The following is a 22,011-nucleotide window of genomic DNA, read 5'->3' on the forward strand; positions in this document are numbered from 1 at the left end:
TGTTGCCAATACAGTGACATTGTACCTGAGGAATCTTTCACCACATGCTCAAAGTTGCTCAGTCAGCCCTCAGATGGGGCTCCTCCACCCAGTCTTCAACATCCTCTCCCATTTTAGAAAGCCCCTCCGCTGCTCTGCAACATGTGGTAATCACTAGCACCAGTCCAAGCAGGGCACTGTCAGTAGCCCACATTCACTTTTTCCTCCCCACTGCCAGACCAACAGGCTTGAGGAGACTACATGGCATTGACCAGCCTGGCTGCTTACGGCACACGGAACTGGAAGCAATATGTCAGCCATAGAATGGGAGAAAAGACAAGATCTGCCACACCCTATAGTGCCTGCCATTCTTGTGGTACTGTGGTGAAAAAGTGCATCAGCAGAAATCCACAGGTCTGAGGTGCAGGGTTGTTGCTGTGTCATGCACATTATGTGGAGCATGCTGGCATTTGTCCACATGGGCAACAGTATAGAAGTCCCTATTCTGTCTTTGTCAACCCACATGAAACTGAACCAAAGCGAAACGGACGCAAACACACACAAAAACCACTTCTAAAATATACACAGTATTAAATGTCCTATAAATATATAGATGTATGCAGTACATAATAATGCAAGGCGATCAGGCTGTTACTTTATCCAGAAATCAAGTTCGAACAAATTTATAATAACCCATAATTTGCAAATACGTTCAAACAATGACCCCTCCTCACGCCGCTGTAAACGCTCTCCTAATACCCTACAAAGTTGTCATTATTTATTTAACAATTTTAATCATTGCTACCTTATTAACAGTTGGAATAAACAAACGGTAAATCACTGACAAAGCAACAACCCAACATAATTTCTGAAATTGTATTACTAGAACCACAAGTCTGTCAACCTGATCATGATTGAGTGCAGCTCACTTTTTATTTTCAATATTAGCTGCAGATGAAAACATATGCTCAGAGTGCACAGATGTCACTGGCACATACAAATATTTATGAGCCAGCTTACAGGGGGGGCTGTAGTTACTTTGTGCATCCTATGTCTCTCCACCAAAGCAGGGGGTTTCAAACTCCACAGAGCGGAGTCTCCCTCATGTAGGCTTGCATCTCCAGGGTGCTGCGACTGACACTATCATATGATATGGACTGCTGGACTCTGAGGGGTACCACTTAGGCACTTATGAGATGACAGCATTTGCATTCCAAGCAGGTAATTACAGTTTGAATGTGAACTTTACATCCCACATTCAAAAAGTGTCGGCCCCACATGGAGAGAGCTTAATCTGTCGATCTTCACGGACTGAATTGCATCAGTGGCGATGGCATATTGAAAAGATGCGAGGCCATGATTCCATTATTGATGCGCTGTAAATGATAGACGAGGCTGAGCAGATTGTGTATCATTTCATGCATTATGGATGGCCGAGCAAAGAGCATCAGTCTGTGAGCCACCCTGCATCTAACACAAGGGAAAGCAAAAGCAAGAGAGCAGAGAAGGGAGTGAGCAAATGAGCCAAGCTCCCTTCCCAGCCTCTGCCCATTACAAACATGGCAGTGCATATCACCCAAATCCTCCATTCCCTGCAGGGTGTACAGAAGCCTGGCAGGGCCTTTTGAACGTGGAAACCACTGTGTGAAACTCTAAGGTCATGTATGGTCTTACTGGAGGGCGTAAAACAACTCAAAAATGTGTCTGTGGTTTGGTTTTACATATCCTATGTCTCTATGGTGTGACAACAAACATATAATTGTGGCTACAAACATGATCCCAGTACCTCCATCTGTTATGGCAGGCACCAAGAAGCACTGCAAACAAGCATTACTGTCAGAGAAAAGCTGTGACACATACAATTATTTGACAAGGATGAACCCTTTAAAATAGCGATCGATCTATTGCAGCATTGAACTTACAATAACTACACCAATGACTTAAAACTCCTGGTTTGTCTTTACTATTAGTTAATGACGTAACATGTAACATGCTAAATCAGATAACAACCTCCACCCTGGCCAGCTTGCAGAGCTAGATATGAGGTTTCTCCTCTGAGACATGACATCACAACATGGTACAGCTAACATAGAGAACTGTGAGCTCATTATAACCAAGGAATGCCTGGAATAGTCTGCAGCCATGTTCGTAAAAAGGCAAAACACAAATTAATGTTAACTAAGTTTTATATCATTCAATTATTTTTATTTGGCATCATTTCAATCAGAATCAGAATCCACTTTATTGGCCAGGTTAGTGCACACAAACAAGGAATTTGACTTGGTTCCACTTTTCGCTCCAATACAGCAAACAAACAAATATATAAACAGAAGATATAAATATAAAAAATATCAATATAAAAAAGTATAAGTTATTGAGAATATAACAAGAAGGTCCTTCACAGTATGTTCGCCATACACCAGTAGCAGCTGGGTAAGACAAACATGCTAGTTTTTCATTTAACTATTCATATCTAGGACATTTTCACTGTTGATACTCACATTTTTGACATACAGTATACGATAAGTAATGCTGATGGTGGCTCTAGTCCATTTTGCTCTGTCGGTAAACCATGCTAGTGTGCACAGCGCCAGTGTTATGACATGACACGACCTAAATGAAATGCTGCCATTGTCGTTATTAGTTACAATGACACATTTCTTGATAGTGGATATGGATCTGTACATGTTCAATGTGTCAATAAAACTCAGGTTTCCTTAGTTGGCTTGAGGCAAACAGAAACAAAGCAACAACACATTTAACATGGGGTGGAGTGGCTCAGTGGTTAAGACGGGTACCCTGTGTGCGAAAGACATCATAGTCGCGATGGTCGCAAGTTCGACTCCACCCCTGGCTGATTGTACTCAATTCCATTGTAAGTCGCTTTGGATAAAAGCATCTGCTAAATGACATGTAATGTAATGTAACATCCACACCCCCACAAAAGGCAGAACAACTCACAAATACATGACAATACTAAGCCAAAATATTTCAAAGTACACAGACCAATGTGTGCTAGTCTCCACCTATAGCAACCACAGGGAGAAAATGAGAAAGGTCATGTCTGTGAATGAAAGTCACAAGAGTGGCACAACTAAGAGGCAGAGACTACACAGCAATTACAATCTACCCCTGCTTTCACTCCATCACAACCAAGAAATTAAATCAGAAACTCAGTTTGCTGTGTGGTGAGCAATGGCAGACATGCACAATATAAAAGGCAGTGAAGTAGTGAACTAGTAAGTTAAGTCACATAGTGTGCATCAGATAATGTCATCAGCATAGAAAAGTACCAATTACACTCTGTGGATCATGCAGTGAATGACATGTTCTTCCCTAGTATGGAGTGACTGTCTTCATAAAAAGAAAAGAAATAATTTTTATTCCCAAGCTCTGAGAGAAAGGAGATGAAGCCTGTCTTCACCAGCAACATTTACAACAGCGCAACCAGGACTGACAGTAACAGTAGCTCAGTGCTCATGGTGGATGTCTGATGTCACCACAGAGAAAGAGCAAATTTATTATCCTGAAGCACTAAACATTTACAGTTTTGTGTAACATATGACATGGTTTGCATGTTAGCCACTCCTGTGCTCAAACAAACCCGTGAATCAACAATGAGTCAACTCAATAAGAACGCCCCTGTTGCTATAACAATGTGAAGCAACTCCCAAGCCCTTCCAGGTGAAGTACGGCTCAACCTTATAGCTATTTGACTTCTACTGTTCCAGTTGACAAGCTTGCCTGCACGGCAGCAACAGGCAGAGTGCCTTCTTCACTTTGCATTGTGTGGGAAGAGTGGTGCCTAATACTTGAGGGTTCCTCTCACATATTTTTTTTCAAAGCGCAGACATGTTAATGTATTTGTCAATGCCACTGCATATCAATCAGTAAGGTACTTGTGTAACTTTTCAGCAAATGGATGCATGTTAAGTTAGCCTGTCAACAGGCAGAGAGCTGAAAGCCAGCACAAGTAGTGAAACTGAAGTCACTGCAAAAAAATTAATGTGTATTAAGCGGAGGTTCTGTGTGCACGTTCATGCCCGAGAGCAGTTACAACATGCTCTTGCCTGTGTGTTTACAACGGAAAGCCAGTCTGCATGTCATCTCAATAGCCAATTATACTTCCTCTTCTGTCTGGCCTGAATATGATTGTTCCGACCCTGTGTGGGTTGGGTTACAAACTCACTGAGTGTCTCTCAATGGAGTGGAATCCTGCTAAACAAGCTCCTTTTAGAGGGAGGCGGTTTTGTTTTCTTTATCTGCAGGGTGATATCATTCACTGCTGATGTGGTAGAAAGCAACAGGACCGGCCTGTTGAGGAGCACAGCAGCATAACCTCCAAAAGCAAAAAGGGAAGATGGTAAAGGAAGTTGTGTCTGCTCAAGATATGAACTTGTGGTAAAAGGTGAAGATTAACGTGAAACTGCATGCTTTCAGTTCAAAGGAAATGTTATGTTATGGCAATAGAATAAATATAAGCTCTACTCAAACATCTAAAGCAAGCATGCTTATCAAACAACAAACTTTCATATAGTCACTGAAACACCAATCAAAAACTACTAGCTGTAGGCCAAATAGCAATTATTGGTACAAGAAAATCCTGTAGTACTTTCTGGGTGTGACCTGGAACTATAAATAAAGCGATGGGGGAGACAATCACTCCGAACAAAAGCACAAAAAGTCAGAGGAAAACAAGACCACAGTGATCACCTGACAGAGCAGACTTCACCTGCTGTTCTTAATTGTAAAATGTCTTGATTTGTAAAGTTAAAATAAATAAAAAACTAGCAATGGATATTTACTCAGAGTTTTAAGACATACAAATGCAAGGACGAAGTGAAGGACAAGCATGTTCTATTTCTACTTTTACGTTTATTAATGTTTAACTTCCATACCCATGAATCAGCACTTATAAAAAGTAAGAGACCCAACATAAAACCTCATAAAAAAAAAAGATTCCAACTTCCAGATTAGACTTTTGTGTTTGGCCGGAAGCTGTTGCACATTATCAAAGCAGCTTTACGACATGCTGGTAATTAATTCACGTTAGCTTGACTCACTGTCATATGACATTGCCACGCCTATCACACCTGCTAGCCAATCAGAAAAAAACATAATTTAAAAATTCGACTACAGCAGATAGACCACATCTGTTGTAACACACCGTGAGCTAAATGCAAAACGTTATCTTCATTTGTGTAACCACACTCACTTACCTGCCAACAAAATTCTCCAACACTGAGCTTTTTCCGGCGCTCTGTCCGCCGACGACAGCGATTTGGGGAAGGTCTAAATTGCAACTCTGACCAATAGAGCTGAAAGCGTCTTGAAGCTTGTTGATGAGGGGAATCAGGTCTTCCATGCCCCGGTTCCCCATGGCTTCGTTCGCTCAGAGAGCCCCTACAACACAGCGCACACTGGAGGCTAACGCTAACCGCGACAACTAGCTGGGTATCGTTAGCTTAGCAACAAGGTGTTATCGGGTTTCTCTGTTGAGTTTCGCCGCTTCCAGCACTTTCTCTTGAACACTTGGTCGGTTAGCGTCAACACGGTTCACACGTATAGCATTCCGTGCTCTTTCAAGCGCCTTAACCTAACCTCCAGTCAACCGAGACAAACGGGGAAAACTCGCAAAACAAAACTTCCTCTACAAAACACCATCCGGTTAGGGAAGACGACGACATCCGATCGAAACCGGCGTGTAAAGACCGCCTGGTGTTTGAAGAAGCGTGTCGCCTATTGGCTGATCATGATGCCGCTCCACCATTCCATGCACCTGATTGGATAAATTAAAGGCGTGCTCATCACAATGGTCAAGTGGCTCGATGTTGATTGGCCAACGCGGCTGTCAACTGGTGCGGCTGCACGTTACGCGAAGAACAACATGGCTGCTGTTGTGGAGCGTGGTACTGTTGCAAACAACACTCAAGCAGACCCAATGTCCTTGAAGAAAGCTGTGTCTGCGGCGTCGCCGCTCACCCTGAGAATAGTTGCTGAATGCTCCGTTACGAAGGCAAGAGCTTGTGATCTCATATTGCCTCACAGCGCCGTCAGCACGCCGGTTTTCATGCCTGTCGGTACTCAGGGAACTCTGAAGGGGATCACCGTGGATCAGCTGGAGGGGCTTGGGTGTCAGATTTGTCTTGGGAACACATATCACCTGGGAATGAGGCCGGTAGGCGACACTGCAACATCATTTGAATATGATTCATTCGGCTTAAATGGTGTCTGTTCGAGTTCATCATGGTTTTCCACTCTGACTCTCTTTCATGCAGGGACCTGAGTTGATCACCAAAGCCAATGGTTTACATGGGTTCATGAACTGGAAGAAAAATCTTCTAACTGTGAGTGTGGCTTTCTTAAATAAATAAATATATGAACCTGTGCTGACATTAAGTAATGTACTGTAGGCAACAGAACGACAAGGGGACACAGAGAGAGAGAGGGAGATAAATAGTTTTAATGAACTGATACACTTTGAGAGCTTTTTAAGTGCACCATCAAATACTTGTATATGTTTTAATTGACTGGAGCACTTTATGTACTTTTAAAGTGTGTGTGCAAGTTTTGGTATTTTTACATGTTCTGAATTCCAAGTGTCTGCAACGTTGTGTGACATCCAGTGCTTTTGTAAGTTTTGAACCATCGGAAGTACTTAAGGTACCTTTTTCAATGTGTGCAATATCTGGAACTTATTGCACACATATATGGTATCTATTATTGGTTCGTTAACAAGAGGCGTTGTTGTGCTGCCCCTGAAATATTGTGTTTCACTTCATACTTACAGGACAGTGGAGGGTTTCAGATGGTCTCTCTCGTTGAACTCTCAGAGGTCACTGAGGAAGGGGTCAAGTTCAAGTCACCCTATGATGGCAAAGAGATCCACCTCAGTCCCGAGAAATCCATCAGCATACAGAACAGTCTGGGTACTGGTTCATCTGTTGAATCTTGCGAATTGGACCATGTCCAGAATCTTTAAAGTAGCTTACAGACTCTCTCTGTATTCCTCTGTGCATTTCCAGGGTCGGACATCATGATGCAGCTGGACGACGTAGTCAGCAGTACTGTGACGGGACCGCGGGTGGAGGAGGCCATGCACAGATCCATTCGCTGGCTGGACCGCTGCATAGCGGCCAATGGAAATCCAGACAAACAGAACCTTTTTGCCATCATACAGGGAGGACTGAATGCAGAGCTGCGCAAGGCTTGTCTAGACGGTAAAGAGTCCTGTTCTGCCACAAAACTTTTTCTTCTTCTGATCAACTACCGCTGTCCCAGTAAATGGAACTGTTGACAGTCATGCTTGATAGTTGGATTGGATTCAGATTTAGCCCAAGAGCATTTTTTCCAGAAAATCCAGTTTTTCCAGGTAGCCAGTAACGAAACAGCCATTTTAGTTAGAAAGCTCACATGACGGGTTTCTCCTCTCTGTAAATGCATGTATTTAAATAAGATTTTACATCCAAATCCAACAAGGAAATGTATGTTAAACACAAAGATGGCATGGAGTTATCTTCAAAACATCAGGCTATGAAGGGGAATCCAGTAGAAATAACATTATAAACGGTAAAACTGCAACAATAATTCAATTAATCAATTATTAATCGATTACTAAATTAATCATCCACTATTTTGATAATTGATTAATTGGTTTGAGTTTGTTTAATCAATACAAGTGTTCTGATTTTTCAGCTTCTTAAATGTGAATGTTTAGGTTTCTTTGCTCCATATAACAAAAAAAATCATTAAAACTGAATAATTTGGTTTGTGGACAAAACAAAACAAGACTGAGCTCATCATTATTTCCAGGTAAACACAGATCAATCAACCGATCAATCAAGTATTCGATTTATCTTATATTGTGCAAATAATTTCAGCCCTAATCAACTATAAAGATATTGGCAGCAAATACGCATAACTCATACTGTTAAGTTAATAGATATTTTATCCTCTTTCTGTAGAAATGACTAAGCGTGATGTTCCTGGTTTTGCCATCGGAGGCCTGAGTGGAGGAGAGGAGAAGGACGACTTCTGGCGCATGGTCACACTGAGCACTGACCACCTACCACGAGAAAAGCCCCGATACCTCATGGGTGTGGGGTACGTCTGCCTGTCGATATTAATGTGCCTGATAACTGTGTTGTTTTTCATGACGTAATAATCTGTGTGATCCGCACATGCTGCAGGTATGCCGTCGATTTGGTTGTGTGCGTCGCTCTGGGATGCGATATGTTCGACTGTGTCTTCCCCACCCGGACTGCGGTAAGCACTCCTTTAGATCACGGTGTGATAAATTACTTTTAAATTGTCATTTAGTGAGTATAACTCCCTGTGCAAAACTGATTTCACCCTTGTTTAAAATGATTCCCTTTCCTTTCCCTCAGAGGTTTGGCTCTGCTTTGGTGCCTTGGGGATCTCTCCAGGTTAAACACAAACAGTATGCCAAGGACTTCCAGCCCATAGACCCAGATTGCCAGTGTCCCACCTGCAAAAGGTGAATTGAGAACAAGCGAGGGATCATTGTGTCACTTTAAAGGCTCACAAGATTTGGCTCACAAATCTTTTTTTATCGTTATTTCTAAAGCGGAGATGCTGTTCATCTATTGTGTGCGTGTGTCAACACCTATTTGTATTTTTGTTATATAATATACAAAAGTCCCCACGACCCTCATGTGGAGGATAAAGCAGTGAATATACACTATAATAGCCTTACGACAAAGTAATTGCCTCAATAGCTGAGTATGTGATAGAACATGTAGGTGTAGGTGAAAGACGGATGCTTTAAATGTGTGATATATGACACGTGTTTCGTGTTTGTTGGCAGTGAATGATGATTAGATTTTTTTCTGATTTGGACATGTGAAAACTGTAGTACAGGTGAGAAGATGTTAACACTAAACCTGTTTGTTTTGTTTTGTTTTGTTTCCTCTTTCAGACATAGTCGAGCTTACCTTCATGCTCTTTTCAAGACAGACACCGCAGCCATGCATCACATCACCATCCATAACGTTGCCTACCAGGTGAGTGCTCTCTGTCTATGAAGACTGGTGCCTTTAATATACTTACATCACTCCAAACAAATCTAGAGTAAAGCTGATGTATTGCTGTGAATAAGAGCAAGGTTTAAAGAGCTTTAAAAGCCACAGCTGTGTGACATATCACATAATCTTTTCCATAAATACTTCCTATAAGAAGTGTATAATGTTGAATTCACTGGGGTATAGCACAAATATATGCAATTCACAGTGCTGGTTGAAAAAGTGAGTCAGACCAGTTCAGGAGTAGTTTTTGATCATTCTCCACAGAATTGCCTCAGCTCCATGCACAGCACATTTACTTTGCTATTTACTGTCATCGTCCTGCTGTGTCACCCAGCTACGACTGAGTTTCACCAGGTGAACTCAAGATGAACTAATTAACTTAAATTGAGAATGAATTTTCCCTCAAAGAGGTCGATCTGTTCAGGCACAGAGGCTGCACTCTTCTTTACATTTGTCCATCTTTTATCCGTCTGTCTGAGACCGCTGTTGTAAGTGAGCTTTATGTTTGTCTGTCCTCTATTCCTGTGAAGGTTATCAGTCATCCTCAGTATTTGGCTGTCAGTGACTGGATTTTTCCTTGAGATAATTTTGAAGATGTTTCACCTCTCATCCAAGAGGCTTCTTCTCTTCACAACTGAACAGAAGAAGCATCTTGGATGAGAGGTGCAACATCTTCAAACTCCAGCGAACTACTGAAGATGTGCTCTTTTTCACAGTTTCATTTTTTGGCACAGTACGTGTTCTTCCCAAACAGTTCAACTTAATATAACCTTTTCCTAGTGTCATTATCTCTGAGCTAATATCATTTTATTTTTAATTTGTGGATAGAAGTGTGCATGCACAATGTATAATCGGTGTTAGGTAGAGAGACATGAGCAGCTCCATTTATTATTTTAAGTCTTTCGCTGTTGTCACAGAGCTTCATTTGAACCTCATTGATCATTCAGCATTGTGCTTTTGGAGTCCTCTTAGCCAGACACCCACTTCTAGCGAGTGTAGCCAAAGTAATATATCATCTCTATTTATGGGTAGTTTGTCAAACTTTGGACAAATTCATAATCAAACTTTTTAGAAACACTTTGTAACCCTTCATAGCTTCAAGCAAATGTTTGATACCGGCAGATTTTTTCCTGTGAAGTGCAAACTGTGATTATTTTTTTTTTATTTATTTAGATTTAACACTAACCCACACCTTCAATCTGTTTGAGTTGTTGGAACTTCAGGTTTACAGGCTCCAAGAAGCTTTTGTTGATGTCATCGGGGTTCACACTTTTTCCTACGTACACTATGAATGTTGGAAGTATTTGAACTCTGATTATCTAATCATATTAACGTGAGACAAGTTTTTTTTTGCATAAACGAAAACAATTTCAAGTGTCACCAATTTGTGTGTCATCGGCATTTTACTGATTTCCTTATTCATGTTAAAAGAGGTGGTAAACATAACAAATGTTGACCTTTAAAATGTACATTTACTGTATTTTCTGTATTTCTATTCATATTTTATATCCATGTTAGTTAGTCGTCTCTACCCTTTTTTTTTTTTTTATCCTGTCACCATGCCATAGTAGCATCTGTTTACTCTGAGGAGCTGAGCTGACCTGTAGCTGACCCTTACATGCTGAAGGTGCAGAGGAGAAGGCGATTTGCTGCCAGAGCTCAATAATGACATTATTTTTCCTCAATTCATCAAACCTCTCTCGTTGCAGCTCACCCTAATGCGCTCTGTGAGGCAGAGCATCATCGAGGCCCGCTTCCCCGAGTTTATAAGGACGTTCATGAAGCGCATGTTTGAGTCTCCTGACCAGTACCCATGCTGGGCTGTGGACGCTCTCGCCTCCGTCCATGTCACCCTGGAATAGAACACCAGAGAAATGGGATGAATATCAAGCAGTGACAGTGACATTTTTTTTTTTTTAAATATATATATATATATTTTTTAAATGACATTTTTTATGGACGATTATTTTCTACTCTGTGTTTGTATTTGTGTAAAGGTGCCGTGATGGCTGTGAGGAAAATGGCTTTTGATCTGAAGGGAAAATAAAGCCTAGTTAGCTTTTACAACAACCTCACAAATTGTCCTCAGAGCACACATTATGATAATGTGAGACTGAATGGGGTCTTAATGAAAATTGAAACACATGAACTATCTCCTGTGATATGCTCAGACAGTTTTTGTTGTTACCATGGCTACACAGCTTGGCCCACCCACTTGAAATTAAATGTTTTTGCCTGGCTGTCGACTTATTGGTTGTTGGGTTGTTTTTTTTCAGTTTGTGGCTGTTTTGACAGGATTTTCCTTTGCCCAAATTGAAAGATTAATAAATACATAGGGCCGAGTATTGTGCTGTTGAACATTTACTGCTGTCTAATTTTAAATGAAGCCTGCCTACTATAGTCTGTGTGCTGGTGTCACAGTAACCAGCAGAGGGCAAGAAAGATTAAACATGTGACAGTAAAACTGAATGATGTGCAGTACAAGTTTCCTCAGAGTAAATAAATGCATCTCAATGATACCAAATTATGATGCATGGTTTGTTTTCTTATCGGTTCAAAAGGCAATAATCCTTTCTGGCATTCTGAAGGTTTTGTCTGGAGCTCACAGAGGTGCTGTTTTATCAAAGCTCCTCTTTGTGGGATTCATATTAATCACCGGCAGTTAATTAGAATAACACCTGTTGTCTGTGGCTTGGAGTCAACAGTCCTCTGTAAAGCACATTGGAATTGCATTAGTGCCTCTGTTAGGACCAGGCTCTGTAAAATGTGACATGTGCTGGATGGCAGGCAAATGAAGACCGAGCGCAGCAGTGAAGTGCAATTTTGCACAAAATGAGAGTCGTTAACAAGTGGCTATACCTTTAATGGCAGGTGTTTGTTATTGAGTTGCAATGTGCTCCATGTAAAATATTCAAAGTGGGAATAACTACACTGCTCAGAAGAATTCAGGAAACACACCAATGGCATAAAAACTTGAAATATTCCAGGTGAAAATCTTCACTGATGAAAGAAAGTGTTTGTCAGAACAGTGAAACCTTTACAGTCTTGCATTACATTTCCTTTTTGTGTGAGGAAGGCCTGTTTTATTCCCCGAGCTTCGGCTGTGTATCTTTAATTATTTTTAGCATATGTGTGCTCAGTGAAAGAAGAGCAGCTCTCAGAGCTCAGTTGGCAAGCCGTGGAAAATCGTGTTAAGTGTTTTAAAACGAATGAGCACAGGCGAAGCTTTGCACGAAATAAATAAATTGGACGTGTTCTCATAGCCTCAGTGTCTCAGCGAGTGTCACTGAAACAAGTGTCACCTGCAGTGGAAGCTCGGTGGAGAATGAAAGCCACTGCTTTTTTCTCTGCAGTGATAATAAATGGACATTTCTGGGCATCATTTGTGTGTTTTGTGACAGTTTTTTTGGGGCCACAGTGTTTTTGGTCATAATGACAGAAGCGAGTACTTTGTAGACTGCTTATGTAATTGCTTTTATGTTCGTAGAATAAAAGGTCGCCGCCACAAACAGTACAATATTATAATATTATAGGATAGTTACACGTTTGCAGTCGGTGCACCCATGCGGAGCTCAGGCAGGGAGGCAGGGAGGAGGATGCTGCTGCTGCTGCTGACAGAGAACAACCAGTTGCTCAGCTCCAGCTTTCTCGGTCGAAGTGGAGCCTCCCCTGAACGCACCGACTGATGAACATCCTCGACCTGTTGCCTGCTACACTAGACAGACAGAGAGAGAGAGAGGGGGGAGGGAGAGAGGAAAGAGAGAGAGAGAGATAGAGAGAGAGGGAGAAGTAGTTTCTTCTGTCTTGGAGGAGATCGAAGACAACACCATGAGATGCATCAATGTGTTCTTTATTCATCTACGTTTTGAACAGCAGGAGGAAAAGGAGCGGAGTTGGATGTAGAGGAGTCCACCTCCTCAGTGTGGAGGTGCGGCTTGCTTTGATATACATCTTTGTGTCCGGGAACTAAGGAGAAAGATCATGGTCGAGCTGGAGAAGGAGGTGCTCCCGTTGCCCCCTCGGTACCGGTTCCGAGACCTGTTGCTCGGAGACTGGCAGACCGACGACAGGTATGCAGCTACTTGCACCTTTTACGCACGGCGCACTCGATCTGTTGCGCAGCTGTGCGCGATGAAACCATCGCATCATCTCATCTGGAAAAAAAAAAAAGAAAAGCGGGCAACTCTTTTGTTGTGCATTTGCATTTTACCTTTGTTGTGCCATGGGTTCACGTGCAATGCTGTTTTTGAAGTATTTCACTGTCAGCTGTGCAGCGGTTGTGGATTCTGCTGCAGAGTTACTCGTCCTCCTGTGAGCACAGAAGCTTCAAATAAAGCGAAAACCATCACTCTCACACACACACACACACACACACACACACACACACAAAAGAATAACATACTACACTCAAAGGAGATGGCTAGACTTTATCTATATACTTTTAGATTATGTACCTAATTTATTTTCGTGGATAAAATCATCTGATTGCATCCAACAGGAAGCAATTTAGCACAAGTATAGACCCAGAGTGTATACACGTTACTGTGTTACTCCTCATGTCATGATTCCAAGGATTCACAGTGGATCCATTTGCCACCTGGACATGCAATTTCACGTGGGTTCTCTGTGGCTGGCAATTAACCTTTTGCTTACACTCCACTTACACTCATGTGTACATCTGAGGTTCAGTATGATATACTGTGCTTACATTGGCCTTTTCATCAATTGAAATCCTTCACCTTCATTCCACTCTGGTGTCTCCTGTTGCTAGGTGCAAATGAGGACCTAACTGCTTGTGCACTTGAGTGGGTGTTTCGAGTCATAATTGGGGAAACTTGCCACTGAATGCATGAAAGAGGTGATCAATACATGTAGCTTATTGGCCGCAGGAATCATAAGTGATGCGTAGCCGTTGTGCATGACATAATATTGGCCATAAGTCTGTGCACAACTGAAGCCAATAAAAAAAAGGCCTGTTCACTCTGGCTTTTATTTATCAACTATTGCCTGAGGACCAATGTTTGTGAACCAGAGTGCAGTGTGAGCTCAGTCACCTGATTACAGAGGTTCAGGGGGTGAAAGTTCTGCTTTTTTTTCTTGGAAGTCCATCAATAAGGGGACTTCTCAAATTCCCCATCCTTTTTTTTTAAAAAAAGAAGCAAAAAGCAAATGACTTCACCAAATAAATGTCGCAGGGGGTGTACTCTGGCAGTGTGGCTGTGTAAAGGACCTGCTGTCAGTGCCACAGATGTGCTGTGTAATGATGAACATTTATAGGGATCCCCCAGTATCCTCGAAGGCACAGAGCCTGAAATTAAATTTGTAGATTTGCCTGAAGTGCCCCAGTCTGTGTGCGACATGCTTTCATATGCAAACATCTAGAGGAGCTTTGAGCGAGAGTGATTGGCAGAGGGTTAAGATGCTGATCTCAGCGCCCACAGGGAGGTTTAGTTGCACAAAAAGCTGGACTGATTTGAAGGAAAGTACAATCTGTGATTGATAGTGACAGAGAGCTTCATTATGGATGAATCACGCAGAGTTTGTGTGTTATGGTCCATTAATAGAAGTAGCCTTTTAACTCACAGACGCTCCCAGTGGGTGCAGGTGCACATACAGCTGGATACACATGTGATCGTGTCTTGCTTAAATGCACTCCTACACAACAGAAGGTCAGCATGTGTAAACATGGAGTCCTCGTCTGTGGGTCTGGGTCCAGGTCAGGTTTTTTTTTATTCCCCCTTTGGCATTGTTTGTGGTTTTATTAGTGTGTTAGGGCATTGTGGTTGTGTGTTGATGTGCAGATGTTTGATGACAACAGTCATACACATATCGGACATGTTAGATTTTGATTATTTATAACAGTAGAGCTGACCAGTTTTGGGGAAAATATTGTGATTTTTCTGATAATCAATGTGATGTGTGATATTCTTTGTAAGTGTAGCTTTTGTTCTATTTTTCCTGTGTAATATATTTAAAACATGTCGGCAGCATTTCAACTTGAGATAAAAGTGCTGATCGCTTATGCAAGGATGAAAACTCAAAGATATGAACTGTTTCAGTTTAAAAAAAATAAAAATAATTGCATTGATCAATCAAAAAAAAATAATAATAATTACGTAAGAATTTATCAATACTGACATTCTCTGACATTGAAAAAGTGGAAAAACCCTACTGTTTGGATTGGAAAAATCAGAATTTAAGTGTGGGCCTGCTTCTTTGGGGACTTTGTCCATAACACCCACAGTATTATTATGTGTGTAAATGTCCTGCCATTAATGTCAAGGACTGAAAAGTAGGAACATTTTAATGACATTACATTTTGAAAAAACCCTCATATCTGTGAATTTACTTGCTTTAATGCATATTAGTTACTGTGTTCCGCAATCACAGAGGAATGTATTATCCTTACCAGAGCTGATATGTTTGTAGTAGCCTGCAAACACGCATATGATTCCAGCACAGCTTGGCGTGTATGTCCAATTTCTGCAAAGGAAATTAAATACAACAGCATCTTTATTGGTCCACAATAGACAGATCCAACAGGGGCTTCCCTCAGAGTACAGGATTAACATACAAACGACTGCCTTTTGTCCTTAAAACAATCTCTAATTGGCTGTCGCCTCCACATGTTCTCTCAATCAATCTCTGTCTCCTGTGCTCGCTGAAATCCTCTCTCTCCCTCTGTGCTCCTGCTCCCTTTGCCTCCTTTTTAATTCTACCAGCCAAGCCTTAATCCACTGAGGCCAATGCGGAGCATGATCCATCAATAATGTCAATATCCGTGTCAGTTTTATGCCTCGACTAAACTATATGGTGGACGCCAGACTCCTGTAGGGAGACTATAAATTTCCGCTATAGGATTTATAGCGGTTTAGACAGCTGATGGTAATCTCTGTCAAGAATTGCAGGACAGTGGCTCTGTTATGCGTCATGTCTGCAGAGCCGGAGCAGACATAAATGGAGGTTATTAGCAATACAGATGTCTTGTGATTGTATCAGGTTTTAAGGATGTCAGAGATAGATGATGTGATGAGGAAGCAGGCAGACCTGATCACTTCCGTCGTGGCTGTTGCGAATTTCCTCTCAGCCACACACATAATTTCTGCCGGAAACCATTTTGAATTGACTCAAAGGTCCAGTGTGTAAGAACTGGGGACATCTAATGGCGAGACTGCACACTGTAACAAATGGAGAACTACAGCGTCATTCGCGTACCAGAAGGATGTCGTTCTTCTTAGTGTCTTGTAAGCATTCCCATTCGGGCAGCTGTAGAAACTAGGGATAGGAATCGGTATCGGTCGGTATCGGTATTGGTCCAATATTGGTCAAAATCACTGGATTGAATATTGGAGAGAAAAAAATGTAGAATCCAATACAATCCAAAAATCCTATGCATCGCATGCTTCACTATGCACAGACTGTAAAAATATAAATAAAATAAAAATCATCAGCATTTTAGCAGAGTCAGAGGAGAATTGTGTCTTCGAAATGACTCACAAATGTGTTCTTAATAGCTTCATAGTTCAGAAATGGTCTAAAATGAATAATATCGGTATCGGACACAAGAAAGTAGTATCGTCCTATCCCTACTAGTAACATGGCAGTCACCGTAAAGTAAGGGTCTTGCCTCAAGTATAAAAAAAGGCTTATTTTAAGGCTAAAAAAGTACTTATGGGTAGTAGTAGTTGGGCTAATAAAATACTTTGAAAGATAAGAATCATTTGAAAGATACTGCAATTATTCAAATCAGGAAATGGTGATGACTTTTGTTTGTTGACAGACAATGCAAATACAATCAGTTGTAACAATTAGGAATTATATTGCACAATATGACCATATTATGCAGCTCTATGTAGTATTTTCATTTTCTGCCTCTAAATCCTCATAAATGTCACACACTGGACTTGATGGAAATTAATAGGAGGGTCTAGAGTGTGATAAGCTGAAAAAACTAAACAGGAATCAGGTTTGACAAAGGTCCCTTCCCATTAGATAAAAAACAACATTAACGACATCCTAATTAACGTGGTGAAGTGGACAGGTCGGACATTAAAGAAAGGGCTGTTTGTTTGAAGAGATGCGAGGGCATGCGTAAGTGAAGAGGGCTCATACATAGCCTGAGAAGGGATCTATTTGCACAGAATATTGTGCCCATGATGCTCGGTGACGAATACGAGATGCTGCTTCCTCCGGCAAAAAGGCCATGTAGTGTAGAGCGCAGACCTGTGAAGACAGAGTGAGACAATGTTTGGTTAGAGTTGTAAAAATGTGTACGACACAGAAACACGTTGTACATCTATGTGAGCTGAATCCTTTTTTTTTTTTTTTTTTTGGAGAGAACCTTTTAAGTGCAGTATGTCTGTCTGTAGTGGACATCTAGACTCCTGATCGTTGCATGATTGTTGCATGATCGTTGCATGTTGCAGCTGAAGATCCCTGACTGCCCCCCGCCCCCCATCACCAGCATGTGAATATAAAGTGATTCAAAATTAGTTAATAAAAGCATGGTGATCCAAAATGATGATGTACAGTAAATATACAAGGATCAGAATGATGAAAAGCAACAATTCATTAAATCAGCTGATTGTTCGCTTGTACACAGAGTATTAATTATACTGATATTATCTTCAATTTCTGCAAAAATGAAAAATAATTTCACCTTCATTTTACACACTGGACCTATAATAATTTTAATAAGAACTTTCACTGAACTCCCCCAACCAGCCCTGGTGTTATAGAGTCCTGTCCACACTTAAGAGCCTTCCTGCTGTGGATACTAACACAGCCATCAGGCTGACCGGCTTCTGTCTAAGCACGCCTGGGCTCTCGCAGAGTTGGATGTTGAGGCAGCAGAGTGGGGACAGGAAGCTGCTGTGCCGTCGCTGTAGTGCGGGGATCGCAAACACAGTTGTCCACTGATTGTTTGGGACCAGTTTTCGCAAACTGAGTTAGCTTAATGCAACACGGGGGCTGTCTTTCAAATCCATGCAGCCACGGGGGGCCCCCAGGGGCAGACAACAGAGACGATTCCTCTCATGTTTCGCTCCTTTATCTACATGTCACCCTCAAAGAAGACGTCTTTGAAAGACAGTGATATCTCACATGGGTTTGATCAAATCTTAAATAAGAGAAGATTATCTGAGGCTAATGTAATCTCAAGGCACAGGGAGATCGCATGTCATTGGATGACTATGCACCAAATCAAAGCCTATTATGTTTTATGATATTAGGGATGAATGTGTGTGTGGGGGGGGGGAAATTGTCTTCGTTATGAGGACAAAAATCAAGTACCCACAACATAAATTACTAGGGATGGGAATCAGTATCGCTCAGTATCGCTATCGGTCCGATACTGGTCAAAATCACTGGATCGGATATCGGACAGATAAAAATGTAAAATCCGACACAATCCAAAAATCCTATATATTGCATGCTTTACTATGCACAGACTGTAAAAATGTAGTAAAAAAGTTTATTTCTTACTTTTGGGAGAACAATATGTGTTGGACACAGTTGGAGAATAATGTCTTTGAAATGATTCAGCACAAATGTGTTTCATAAATGGTCGAAAATTACTGTATCGGACTGATATCGGTATCTGTAGATACTCAAGTTTGTGATATCGGTATCGTCCCATCCCTATAACTACATTTTAAGGTAAAAAACGAACCAAAAAAAAATAAATGATGGTTAAGGTAAGAGTAAGTCTCCACTCAAGTCATGTAATGTCCTCTGAAGTCATGGAAACTAGTGTGTGTGTGTGTGTGTGTGTGTGAGGCAACTGTTGTGTTTTCTTTCACTTTACAAAAGGTGTGCCGTGTGTGATGTGTCAACACATCCTCCTGTTTTAGTAGTAAACGGTCGTTTCCGGAAAGGCTGGTTACGTCAGGGAGCGCCTGGAGGAGGAATGGCTGGATCACTTCCACTGATGAAGGTTTTATTCCATGGGAGCCCTGAGGTTATCCAGGAAATGGCTGTGAATCAGAGTCACTGTGCATGTTTACTGCACGGTCATCATACAGCAGGCTACATACAGTACATGGTACATTTTTTTTATCTCCTAAATGATTCCTTGGCCCATAGAGTGATTGTTAGATGCTATCATGCGTATGTATATGCACATATGGGTAATCACAGAGGACACCGGTGTGTGCACAGATGATCTCATGCATGTATGGTGCATCTGCTCTCTTCTAAATGGCAACATCATTTACAAAATTGGACAAAAAAAAGTGCTATTAAAGACCTAAAACTAGCAACTGAGAACATTAACTCCTCAGGGAAATGTTGAAAATGTGGAGTCATGAAGTCAGCTTTTAGGCAGTGCTTTAAAAAAAAAAAAAAAAAAAAGAAAGAAAGAAAAGAAAAATGTGCACCATCATCCATAAAAGAAAATCAATGATTTTCTCTGGAGCTGATATGTACAAATTATTATTTTTCTTTTCATCTTCCATGCAATTCTACACCACCTGCCATCAAGGAACTCTAATGTATGTGATGGTTGAGTATCTGGGTCAGGGACAAGCTGTCCTGTCAGATACTGGTTGAATGAAGAAAAGTACACCTTGGCTCTCCTTAAGCTGTAACAGGGGCCCCATGGTGATGTGCAATTTACTTGCCCCTGGTTGTTCCTTTGAATTTGCCCTGCCTTCATCATTAGTCTTTATATATTATTACTCTATCTGCTTCTTCCAGACTTTGCTCTTTTATTTGTGCCCTATTTCCACAGAGGATCCCTTCTTTAGCCAGTCGTCCTAAACAGTACAGTATGCCGAGTGATAAAATTCAAACTGGTTTGTAGCCGGCAGCAATTTTCCATAAAAAGGGTTCTTTAGAAGCAACACATTTCTTTCAAGCGAGGGGAGGAGCTTCTTTAAAAATGATTTTCATTTATCGTAACTCTTTATTTTTTTCCGAATCTGTACGTATGAAATATGCCCAGTTTAGTCTGTATTCCCGTTCGTCGCCTGCCTTACATCACTTTTATGAATGCTATTTATGTAGTTGTGTACAGCAGTAGTGATGAGCCAGTGTGCACAGATTTGGGTTTTCTTTAGTCTCTGCCACGGTGTCATTAGACAGCCAGTGCTGTGTCATTATGGAGCACAGGCATGGGTGGAAGCAGCAGGAGAACAAGGTTCATCTCTGTCTCTCTCGCTCGCAAAGATCCTCCTCCGCATATCCCCCCTGTCCATCTGTCTGTGTCTATTAATTTGTATATTTTTTTTTTTATGTCTGCACTCTGTCTTCCTCTCATTGTATGTCCATTTATTTGAGTGTGCGTGCACATAGAGAAATGCAGATTCTCTAGGCTCAGGTGAGACAGACCTATTCAGGGGTTATTCTCTCATGGTTTCTGAAGTTTGTCCCATTATCCATAAACATCCTCACTCTCAGTCTATCCCACAGCTCAACTCTTACCGGGCTATATTCCTACTTTTCTTTTCATCCTCTGCTGCATGCTCAAGTGGAACTTGGAGAAAAACCTATCAAGCGCTAAATGACCTCTGAAAACATCAACACAACATTTTCTTCTTGTGGAGCTTGAAGAGGCTTTAAGGACTTTGATGAACAAAGAAACTGATTGATTATGGGATTTAGGAGTGTATGCAATTGTTAGTGCCCTATAGGGTGACAACAAACCCGAGATTTGGCTCAGGACTGGAGAACACTGTCATAGTCACATATTGGATTGCGGTACCTGACGGATTTGGTTGCAAAAGCAGAAATTAGCTGGATGGAAAGTACACATTTAGACTTTTAGCGCCTTTTTTTTGGGATAGGATTTTACCTCTGAGAATTGACACAGTGGAGCTTTTCTGAAGTCAACACTCTCCTCGTTTTAAGGTTACTGTGTTTAAATGTGTTATATTTGACTGCGATCGCGATCATGATTTAATAATTTACTGTGTGTAGGCAATGTGTTGAATTTCCAGCTTTGTCAGGCTTAACAGTATTCGTTATCTCAGATTCAGAATGCAGACGTTTACTCGGCAATGTTAACTTTAAATAATGGATGCGTCATTGCATTTTTTTAAAATACCAAATATAATACCAAACCCCTGCTTTTTATATTTACTTTAAATGGTAAAAAAAAAAATGGTGCACTCTGCTTAGTGCTGCCGTGTTATTGTCTCTTTGATTGCTCTCTGCATAAAAGAACTCACGCACTGATGCGGTCGATTAGCTCAGTACGCCTCAACATACTCGCACACATTATCTTTCCTTTCTCTTCCAATCGTCTATGACTGCAAATGCTGCGAGGTGTCCCATCTTTTCAGCAATTCATACAAAATCATTTTCTAATAAGGAGGTGGGGGTGGGGGGGTCTGCATGGTCCTCTGTTTTCCATCATGTGCGCAAAAACTAATTGTCAGCCGGCTGCTGACAGCAAAGGGAGCCGTCAACAGGTTGGAGCTGGGCTATATTGGCTCCAGTGGCTAAACACACTTGCTGTACTTGTGTTTGCTCACATCTGTTCATGAGAGACAGGGAGGGAGAAGACAACCAATCCTGCGTTGCTATGGCAACACTGCAGAAAGTTACCCCCCACCCCTCAAATGTTGCTCGGAATGTGGTGGGGTTTGGGTTGTGGCATGTATGTGTGTGTGTGTGTGCGTGTTTGGCGAGGGGGGTGGTGGTGGTGGAGGGGGGGATGTCAGTATAGCGTCACTCTGGAACCCTGGGAAGACTCCACCACCTCTTCCTCTTCCTGCAGAGGGGAATAGATTGCAGTTGCCCTGCCTCTCTTTCATCTCTCTGTGTATGTGTGTGTGTGTTTGCCCCAGCGTTTTTTCATCCCCATCCTGAGTCATCCACTTTTCCCTCCATAGGATGAAAGGAGGGACTTCTGAGAAATCTCCCCTGAGGTGGCCAGACAGGAAATACAGTCATGTTGAGTGTGTCTGGTTGTATGTCTCTACACATGTAAGCGCTGAGTGTCTCTTTGTCAGTTTCACCATGGCTCTTTAAGCATCACTGTCAGATA

The 22,011-nt window shown here is 41.5% G+C and overlaps 3 protein-coding genes across 9 annotated transcripts in view; 2 read left to right on the top strand and 1 right to left on the bottom strand.

Annotated features, from left to right (window-relative positions):
* Positions 1-5,627, bottom strand: part of dnm2a (dynamin 2a) — a 43,970-nt gene extending 38,343 nt beyond the window's left edge. For 2 of the 6 annotated variants that reach the window (XM_058654279.1, XM_058654276.1), the window contains exon 1: positions 5,199-5,625. In XM_058654279.1, the coding sequence (XP_058510262.1) occupies positions 5,199-5,359 (161 nt within the window). In that variant the 5' untranslated portion in view covers positions 5,360-5,625. Of the gene's footprint in view, positions 1-5,198 lie in introns of all 6 variants that reach the window. The other 4 variants (XM_058654278.1, XM_058654277.1, XM_058654282.1 and 1 more) reach the window with 3 other exon arrangements.
* A 21-nt stretch (positions 5,628-5,648) lies between these two features.
* On the top strand, positions 5,649-11,269 carry qtrt1 (queuine tRNA-ribosyltransferase 1). The gene is made up of 9 exons (XM_058654283.1): positions 5,649-6,157; positions 6,258-6,326; positions 6,770-6,908; positions 7,005-7,199; positions 7,944-8,082; positions 8,169-8,244; positions 8,367-8,476; positions 8,918-9,002; positions 10,733-11,269. Exons 1-9 carry the CDS (start codon positions 5,792-5,794, stop codon positions 10,883-10,885), a joined length of 1,332 nt encoding a protein of 443 aa, XP_058510266.1. The 5' UTR covers positions 5,649-5,791; the 3' UTR covers positions 10,886-11,269.
* A 1,365-nt stretch (positions 11,270-12,634) lies between these two features.
* The window catches only part of LOC131476126 (potassium channel subfamily T member 2), a 38,396-nt gene continuing 29,019 nt past the window's right edge, over positions 12,635-22,011 (top strand). For both annotated transcript variants that reach the window (XM_058654644.1, XM_058654645.1), the window contains exon 1: positions 12,635-13,093. In XM_058654644.1, the coding sequence (XP_058510627.1) occupies positions 13,005-13,093 (89 nt within the window). In that variant the 5' untranslated portion in view covers positions 12,635-13,004. The remainder of the gene's footprint in view (positions 13,094-22,011) is intronic.

Source organism: Solea solea, chromosome 16 (assembly GCF_958295425.1).
Source record: "Solea solea chromosome 16, fSolSol10.1, whole genome shotgun sequence".
Classification (NCBI taxonomy): domain Eukaryota; kingdom Metazoa; phylum Chordata; class Actinopteri; order Pleuronectiformes; family Soleidae; genus Solea; species Solea solea.